The sequence below is a fragment of the Gymnoscopelus microlampas genome (assembly GCF_963454915.1).
Source record: "Gymnoscopelus microlampas genome assembly, chromosome: 12".
NCBI classification, from domain to species: domain Eukaryota; kingdom Metazoa; phylum Chordata; class Actinopteri; order Myctophiformes; family Myctophidae; genus Gymnoscopelus; species Gymnoscopelus microlampas.
Window position 1 is genome coordinate 50,834,170 of NC_139949.1, and position 10,040 is coordinate 50,844,209.

At 40.1% G+C, this 10,040-nt stretch overlaps 2 protein-coding genes across 2 annotated transcripts in view; both read right to left on the reverse strand.

Annotated features, from left to right (window-relative positions):
* Positions 1-7,109: 7,109 nt before the first annotated feature.
* Positions 7,110-8,768, reverse strand: LOC311057422 (sorting nexin-9-like; the record flags this gene model as incomplete). The annotated part of the gene is made up of 1 exon (XM_084074381.1): positions 7,110-8,768. The coding sequence occupies one exon, from the start codon at positions 8,766-8,768 to the stop codon at positions 7,110-7,112; it is 1,659 nt and encodes a 552-aa protein (XP_083930507.1).
* Positions 8,769-9,767: 999 nt separating this feature from the next.
* LOC311057423 (sorting nexin-9-like) overlaps positions 9,768-10,040 on the reverse strand; it is a gene marked incomplete at both ends in the record, with an annotated part of 1,644 nt that continues 1,371 nt past the window's right edge. Inside the window, one exon of the mRNA XM_084074382.1 lies at positions 9,768-10,040. This exon is cut by the window's right edge and continues 1,371 nt beyond it. Within this exon, the coding sequence (XP_083930508.1) occupies positions 9,768-10,040 (273 nt within the window).

Sequence of the window (10,040 nt, forward strand, 5' to 3'; positions counted from 1 at the left end):
AGCAGATCTACAAGCTCACAAGCTTGTAGATCTGCTATTTTCCAAAGAAAATCTGGAAAAAAAAACATTTTAACAACCAAAATCAGATATGGGAGTCCCTGGCGCAAAACATTTTTAGATGGGGGGGGGGCGGATCGGTGGACAAATACGTATTTATTTGGGGGGTCCTTGACATGAAAAAGTCCCGAGAACCACTGGTTTAAACGACATTAGTAAACAAGCCCAAATAAAGCAACTACACTTTAAGAAACAAACCCATAAAAACCCGTAAACCACCAATATTTACCAGCAACTTTGGAGAAAATAACAACAAGCCCAAAGCCGCTTATAATAAGCAGACTTGGCAACGCCGTGCATGATCTGCCAAAGGCAGGGCCATGCATGCAACGAGAGAGAAACCTCATACGGTGTAATAAAACATTACAACCCTCGGGTCGGGGTACATTCCTGGGGTGCATCTTGGTAGTAAAAAGCTCCAAGCCAGCTGCAGTGAAAAGAGACCCCGGACCAAGAGGCTCCATCTCAGGCTCTCTCTCTGACCCCTCGACCCCCGACCACAAGGTCTCTCCCGTTTCCTCCACCCCCCCTTAGTAAACACTTGGAACATGGTGGCCTGCTGTCACCATTATTACATAACCGTGTAAATCGCAATTATTCTTTGCATAATTGTCATAATCGGTTTCCATGTTGAAAAATGTTCACACAAGACCTGAAACGCATCTGTGTCACTTTAGATTTCTTTGGCTATTGAAAAATAGCAGATATACAAGCTCATAGCGCGGCACTCGTAGATCTGCTATTTTTGAAAAGATTTTTTTCCAAAATCTGTTCTGTGACATTTTTTATTACGAAGCCTAAAATGCAAACAGAAATTAAAAATGTCTTCATATTATGTTCCAATGTTCAATGCCAAATATACAATTACATCGTTAATCGCAATTATTTGAATGACAATTAATCGTCAACTTAAATTTGTAATCGTGCTGCAAGAACAGCTAGAGATATATATATATATATATATATATATATATATATATATATATATATATATATATATATATATATATATATATATATATATATATATATATTCAAAGATTTGCACAAATGTTCATGATTTTTCTAAAATAGCAGCACCCTGACAAGCACTTGGAATTGTGAGAGCTAAGGCATTACATTTAGTTAGTTTGACTCGGTTCCATAGAAAGATATTGTGAAAGTAGCAGATCTACAAAATAATCAAAATAATAATGTTTAATGGAAAAAGGTCATAATAAGTCCTTGTTGTTTGACACTGAATATATAATAAATAATAATAATGTGTCAAGCAGCAAATCTCTACCTACCAGAGGTCCTACCTTCAAGTTATTGATCATTTTTAAATATCTAACATGTTTTATTGTGGTTATTGGCGGATATATTCATAGTCCACATTATAGATACGGTGTGAGCTTGTCGATCGGCTATTTTCAGCGAAAGCTTTCCCCACAATAACGGAAAAGGTCACAGACACTATTGAGCCCTGAGGGACTCGGGTCAACTATGGTTAAGTGGTCTTAGAGAAACATCAATCAATATGGAACAAACCTCTATTCTACACATGTCATAATAATAAGAGAACGCTCGGCAAAAACACATAGGCAAACATTAGTTTAAAAACTTGCCGATCTACAAGTTTGCGAAGCGTTGAGAGCTTGTAGATCTGCTACGTTGTGAGCTTGTAGATCTGCTATTGTTGTGAGCTTGTAGATCTGCTATCTTAACGTGTTGTGAGCTTGTAGATCTGCTATTTTGACATGAGCTTGTAGATCAGCTATGTTGACACGTTGTGGGCTTGTAGATCAGCTATTGTGATGCATTGAGAGACTTTAGATCTGCTATGTTGACACGTTGTGAGCTTGTAGATCTGCTATTGTGATGCATTGAGAGCTTTTAGATCTGCTATGTTGACACGTTGTGATCGAGCTTGTAGATCAACTATGTTGACGCGTTGTGAGCTTGTAGATCTGCTATTGTGACGCACTGTGAGCTTGTAGATCTGCTATTTCAAGGCGTTGTGAGCTTGTAGATCTGCTATTTTCACGGTTGTGAGCTTGTAGATCTGCTATGTTGATGTACAAGTGTGTTTGTAAACTTTACCCCAGCTAGCCGTTTACTTGTTGTTAGCCTAGCGTTAGCAGCTTATCAGTGCAGTTTAGCATTAAGAATACCTTAGCAGACGGTTAGCGGCTAGTATTAGCATCTATAGTTATATTATATCCTGTATAAATACCTTATAGAACATATTTAACTCTATTTACACACATATTTACACTAAACTTACCTACCGTTGTTAGCCGAGCAGGATACGCATGCGCACAAGCCCCGGAAGCGGAAGTTCAAGGATCACCCGACCGACGAGCCAAGACAGCGAGCATCATGGGAGATGTGGTCCAGGGATGACATATTTTTGTAGGCGGAAGAAGTAGGGCAGTGGTTCTCAAACTTTTTCATGTCAAGGACCCCTAAATTGACACTTATTAGCCCGTGGACCCCAATTTATATTGTAAAATCAATGTTAATTTAACTCTGAGAGTGTACAAATGGAACCAAATGGACCCATTAGGACTTTTAGAAGTAAAAGTTAGAGGTAAAAGTCTGGAATTAAAAATGGACTTGAGTAAAAGTACAAAAGTAGAAGGTACTCATTCTGCAGAATGTCCCATATCACATGTTTTCAAATGTGTAAAATGTATTAGAATATTAATATGTATTAGAATAGCAGATGTACAAGATCGGCTATTTTCAAATGGCCGAAATGTATTTAGGGCTGAAGTTATTACAATGCATTTTTTTTGTGATAAATAATAATAATAAAGTAAAAAATACCTCAACATTTTACTTGAGTAAATGTACTTTACACCACTAGTAAATAGAAAATAAATTAAATGTGAAACCACAGCTGCTCTCATCAGCAAAGCACACACATGGCAATACATATAGTAAAACACAAGACCATGCAGGCGTATGCAAATGTTTAAATGTAATTTAGAGATAGATGCTATCTAAATGTAATTTGCATAGCATGTTATTTAGACAGATGTCATCCTTTATAGTTTTTGATATTATACTGTTTAGAACAGGGGTCTAAACCCCCTCTACATATGCATCATATAAAATTGTGTTGCAGATCAAACTCATCAGTGTTGTATAAAGTAATGTTTTTAGTTTATTTCAGACATTTAACCACTTAAAGGAGGAGTTCACCCAAAAAATGTCATATTTTCTATCAATTGCACACCCCACGAAGCCTTGAATTCATGCATTTATTTTTGTTTTTGTGGCATTCCTAAGCCACTAATTTGATGACCGGGTGTGTATCCGGTAGGAGACACAAATAATCTACTTTGTGTCTCCTACCGGATAGATTAGCCGGTAGGAGACGGGAATCAAATTATAATAAATAAAGTTTTCAAATAATTGTAGTGGAGTAAAAGTACAATGTTTGCCTCTGAGATGTAGTGGAGTAGAAGTAAAAGTATTGGAAATTGGAAATACTCAAGTAAAGTACAAATACCTCAACATTTTACTATACAGTAAAGTAAATGTACTTAGTTACTTTCCACCACTGAATACAAAGATAAAGATAAATGCCTAAATTGTAAAGTTTAAGATGAAATCAACAAATTGCCACCTACATTTTTTTTTAAGTTTAGGCGTTTCGAACTGTTTAAGTGTAGGTGGCATTGCCACAGAATGCACACGGAAACACTGCCTTATGGGTATAAAATGGCATCAATAACATTTGTAATTTTCTAAATTCTAAATTCTCTACAAGCTCACTGACAACTGAGACCCAGGAGGTGTGGAAGAGAAGGCCTGAATAAACATTTCACTGGAGTTTCCAATGATAACAGCTCTGTTTGAACAGTTGTGTGCACAGAGATAGTACTCTGAAAGAGAACACATGGGAATAAGACGGAAACCGGCCCAAAGCCAGGTTTGATTAAATATATACGTCCTTAACTAACGTCCATAGCATATCATATAGCACTTTGTGATGGAATTTCACCCACAGTGTTTTTGAGTGTTGCCGAAGGCAACCACTCCTATATCTGGCTTTGTCCGTGTGTCCGTATGTATGTATGTATGTATGTATGTATGTATGTATGTATGTATGTATGTATGTATGTATGTATGTATGTATGTATGTATGTATGTATGTATGTATGTATGTATGTATGTCCGTGTGTCCACCAAGCTAACATTGGTCAAGCATCACGTGACATGTGACAATATATTGAAAGGGTGTGCTTTGGTTGGCTAGCGAGACGCATGACGAAATAGAGCCCTATAAATAGGTGTGTCACTTCGAAACATTATTTACATGTTTCGAAGTGACATCAGTGCCATCAGCCAAGCTAACATTGGACATGTTAGCTTGGCTGATTGAACATGTTAGCCAAGCTAACATGTTCTAATCCTTAGATGTTCTAATCTAAGAATCAGAACATTCCTAGAAAACTATGGTTAAAGATAGGGTAAGTGATTTCCTTTGGTTAAAATAGCACGGGTCCGCTGGCGGAGACTTGTGCTCCGAGGAGCACATTTTCTAGTCTGTTTTCTATGTCTGTCCACAAACATTGATGACAACATCAATACGGGGGTCAATACGGGGCTCATCAAAGGCACCACTCACTTCATTTTTACATCTGTAAACCTGTTATGTGACAATAAAGTTGATTCTGATTCTGATTCTAAACATTCTCCCTTTAAGCCCTATATACTTGACAACTATCAAAAATAGCTGATCTACAAACTCATAACCTGCATTCAAATAACGTACATGTGAACAGAGCTGCCTGAAACAAGGTGAAACTAAAAAGTGCACAGGTCAGGTGTATTCAGTGCATGGAGAAAGGCTACGATAGTTCCTGTTTGTGCAACAGTGATTATTACTACCATACTCAGTGGTGGAAAAAGTACTCAAATGTTTTACTTAAGTAAAAGTATCAATACTGCACTGTAGAAGTACTCTGTTACAAGTAAAAGTCCGGAATTCTAAATTGAATTGAGTAAAAGTACAGAAGTATTGGCATCAAAATGTACTTAAAGTACCAAAAGTAAAAGTACAAAAATGTTTGAAAATAGCCGATCTACAAGCTCACAACGCGTCGCTTTGCGACGCGTTGTGAGCTTGTAGATCTGCTATTTTCAAATAGCTTATGTGTAAAATAGGGCTAAAGTGGTTAATGTATGTTTCATAATATAATAATTTATATCTGAAAAGTAACTAGTAACTCAAGTTTTGAAGTAATTGTAGTGGAGTAAAAGTCAATATTTGCCTCTGAGATGTAGTGGAGTAGAAGTAAAAGTATCGGAAATTGGAAATACTCAAGTAAAGTACAAATACCTCAAAATTGTACTTAAGTACAGTACTTAGGTAAATGTACTTAGTTACTTTCCACCACTGACCATACTACTGCAAGACTCAAACTAAAAAAGGAAAACATTGTTTTGTTAACCAAAACAAAAATAAAAACTAAATATGTTTAAAAAGAATGAAAACGAAATAAAAAACGAACATGAACAATGCAAAACTAAAACTGTAACTAAATCAAAGTAGAAATGCATGTAAAATTATTATTTCTTTCCGCCATCGTAGCCTGTGGTCATGTATTCAGCTTCTATAAGTCAAGGCTTTCCTCGTAATAGCTGAAAAGCTAAAAGCAAGACTAGAACAAAATAAAAAATAAAGTAGCTCCTAAAAACTACTTATGCACTGAAATCCAACACCAATCTGTGAAAACAAAATAAAAATGATAAAACAAATTAAAAAACTACACTAACTCGGCTGTGCGTGTGTCTGTTTCCGGGCTACTGGCATTAACAAATAAATGGTAAATGGTGCATTTATATAGCGCTTTCATCCAAAGCGCTTTACATAGATTGTGCATTACATTCACCCATTCACACACCGATGGCGGAGGAAACCACGCAAGGCACCAACCTGCTCATCAGGAGTAATTAGGGGTTCAGCGTCTTGCTCAAGGACACTTTGACGCTAGCTCTGGGGGAGCCTGGGATCGAACTGGGAACCTCGCTACCGGCCACTCTACCTCTGAGCCACTGCCGCCCCAACTGCGTCAACAACCAGGTACGCAGCAGGTTTGGGTTGACAACAGATCACACAGCAGGAAAAAATAAACAAAAACACCCCAATGTGTAAGGACATAAGACTAGCAAATAACATTTCTAGTTTAATGAAAATGATGATGTCTGACGTCTGGCGAAAACCAGGCGTAATGTCAGAATGACAAGGAGTCAAGTTGGTTCCTTCTCTCTATTAAAAAACTAAAAACAAATAAAAACAAAACAAAACAGTGAGTTCATCACAAAAAAACAAAGACAATGTTAACAACTTTCTTGCTTTCTGCCAAAATTGTCTTTCTTTTTTACTCAAAAAAGAAAGGAAAAGAAAATAATTGCGATCAAAACGTTTCTCAAAACGTTTATTTTTGGGCCGTTACGGTCCGTTTTAAGTCTGTCGAGTCTTCTGGGCTCTTAAACTGGAAGCTGCACATGTGATAAAGCATGACAAATTCACAAAACATATTTTCTGCAGATCTCTCATCTGTGTAAAGGTACAGAATCTCTGAGGGTTAACCCCATGCAATGACACTGTGATGGAAAATACGTGTCAGTAATCAGAAGCTTCACTTATAGGTCACATCCTTTACTGTCCCCACAGGTTTAAAAGGACAGGCGCCATTAAAAAGAAAACCTCAATATCAATAAAAAGTCCAGAATCTAAACATTCTAACTAAAATGTGCAATTATCTAAGCTCAAAGTCAAAAATCAAATGACCTCATAGACAAATCTAAAATCTATCTGTCACTTTACGAGTCTTCACATACATGGAATTGATGATTTCTTATCTCTCAGTTTGGCATCTGGGGATGTCCAGTGTGTTTGAGTCAAAACAGTTGAGTGCGACTCTCTGCTATAGTGCTCAATGTGAGAATGCAGAGCCTCTGTCTACCCTGAATACCTCCGGCAAAGTATGATTTTGCAAGCCTGTTTCTGATTATCAATCATCTGCAGTTTATTCTTTGTTTTTCAAACATATTCATATAGACGGCGAAGTAAAGCTAGCTTGTGCTTTCCTCAGCTTGGCAGCAATCGTCTCATAAAATTCAATTTGCTGCCCCAGGTAAAGGTACATGACTTTGTTGTAGTCGTAGCAACGGTTGCTATGGAAGTGGTTCATCTCTGCTTGTAGTGCGTATGACATGGTGCTGACACGTTGAGCCAGTGTGACTCTCTCCTCGGGGGAGATTCTGGCGGTCGACACCAGCTTGTCACCTTCCTTCAGATTATCTATGGCGGTCTTATGGACTGCAAGGGTTTGCGGGATGCAGGCCAGAAAATTCTTATATTCGTAGTTGAGTTCCATGACGTAGTGAAGGCTAGGCTGCTCTCCAACCAGCTGAGCTATCTCTTCGTATGTGTTTGCTGTTGTTCTCAAGGCCTTAGGCAGGGTGGCCTCTCCACCAAATCCAGTGGTGTCGAAGACGTTCGAGATGATTTGGAAGGCGTGGGCGATTCTATCGTACTCTTTGGCCAACGGCCCTATGCATCTTTTCCAGTGCTCCTGGCACACCGTGATGATCTCCTTGATTCCTTCACTCATGGTTTTGGTAAACCTGCTGTACTTCTCGCACTTCATTTCTATCTCTATGGACTCCAGATCGGGACCTTGAGGCTCCAAAGTTGAGAAGATCATGATTCCCACCTTCTCGTCCTCCTCTGCTTTTCTCTTGCCCAGCTTCCAGTCCGAGTCGTTCTTGTACATCAGGAAGTGCTGGAACACGTTGCTCGTGGAGATGACCGGGTGCTTACACATCCTGGTCATCCAGGACTGCAGTCGCTCCAAACGAATCCTACCGCTTTCCTCCTCAGAACGCCCTCTCACTGCCTTGTCCGGTAAGGAAGCAATGGGGACGGCTGCCCCATACTTGTGCAAAAGCCTATTGTACAACCACTCAAAGTGATTGTACTTGTGTTTGACGGGTTTGTTTGTGGTGTTGGGTGTGACCAGATACTCGGTGTAGCTCTTCAGCCCGTATAGTTTGCCTTTCTTGGGGTTGGAAACCGTACAGTCCAGCGTGGTCTCTTGGTAGGACCACATTGGACCAAAATCTCCCACATAGATCGATATCTTCTCTTTGATCTTTCCAAACACAGTGGGTAGGAGGTAGCGCTCTAGCCCCGATTTGGAGAAACGCGAGAACTTGCTATCAGCAGCATTCTGCCCAGAGTGGCGCCCGGCGGTGGCGTTCCACACCAACGCAGGCGCGGGGACGAGTGCGAGTGCAAGTGCAGGTGCAGCCACGGGTACGAGTGCAAGCGACAGGCCAGGTTCAGCGTCAGGTGCAATAGGGTCTGAGTCAGCGTCAGGTGTAGGCGACGGGGCGGACGGTTCAATGAAAGACAGTTCCGACAGTTCCGGCAGGTCCGGATACGCTGGAATTTCTACTTCACTTGGAGAATCTGCTGTTGTGTTTTCAGCTTCCGAGAATGGATTTTCACCCAGAGGTGCTGCCAGATGACTATCTGGCACTAGGCCAACATCCCCTTGAGAATTCTGTACCTCTATCCAGCCATCTTCAACGTTCTGATTTGTGATCGTGATGGCCTCCCCCTCGACGACCGACAGCTCACCGCTCCCAGGTGATGCAGTGAAGTCGTAGAGAACCTGGCGCATGATGGAGTGTGGATCACTCATCATTACAAATCATGAAGAGAAACACTTTGATTGATGATTACATTTTCAGCTCAGACACGCTTATGAAGGCTCACCCTCTTGCGTAAACGCCTACGTCACACAGACAGAAGCGCTGTGATTGGACAGTGGGTCGAGCAACAAGTCTGAGCTAATAGGTTGATTCAACCGAGGCTGCTCACTTACAGTGGGTGAGGGGGCGTGGCCTATCAGGAATCAGAACCATGTAAAGAGTGCATGATTCACGTACACCTAAGTAACTCAGCTCTATAAGTGCTAAGGATTTGATGCAATGTAAAATCTGATTCTTAGCCGCTTTAACACTGGCGTTCCCTGTCATGCATGTCATTATAGGCAAACATTGTTTTTGATAATGGGGAAAATAGCAGATCTACAAGCTCACAATGCGTTGCCATTTATTTGAAATAGGGCTTCAGTGGTTAATTTATAATGTACCCTTTTCCTTCCTAGAAAGGTGGTGGAGTCAAAAGTACAATATTTGTCTTTGAAATGATGAGGAGCCAAAGTCATAAGGATCAAAAAATACAAATACTCATGTAAGGTGCAGATACTAAAAAAAACTGCAAACTTGCAAGAGCTGTTTAGAGCAGGGGCAGTATTGAAACTCTGGGGTCTAAGCCCAGACCCGATATATTCAGATTTGCACCCAAAAATTGTTATTGCCAAGTAAAATAAATATAGGATGTGAAACACAACTCTATCATGTTTTCACCTGTGTGTGTGTGTGTGTGTGTGTGTGTGTGTGTGTGTGTGTGTGTGTGTGTGTGTGTGTGTGTGTGTGTGTGTGTACAATGGTGGAAAAAGTACTCAAATTCTTTACTTAAGTAAAGGTATCAATACTGCAATGTAGAAATACTCTGTTGCACAATGTGAGAATGCAGACCCTGAATGTGTACCCTGAATACCTCCGGCAAAGTGATTTTGCAAGCCCGTTTCTGATTATCAATCAGTGTAGTTTATTTTCTATTTTTTCAAACGTATTCATATAGACGGCGAAGTAAAGCTAGCTTGTGCTTTCCTCAGCTTGGCAGCAATCGTCTCATAAAGTTCAATTTGCTGCCCCAGGTAAAGGTACATGACTTTGTTGTAGTCGTAGCAACGGCTGCTATGGAAGTGGTAGATCTCTGCTTGTAGTGCGTATGACATGGTGCTGACACGTTGAGACAGTGTGACTCTCTCCTCGGGGGAGATTCTGGCGGTCTTCACCAGCTTGTCACCTTCCCTCAGATTGTCTATGGCGGTCTTATGGACTGC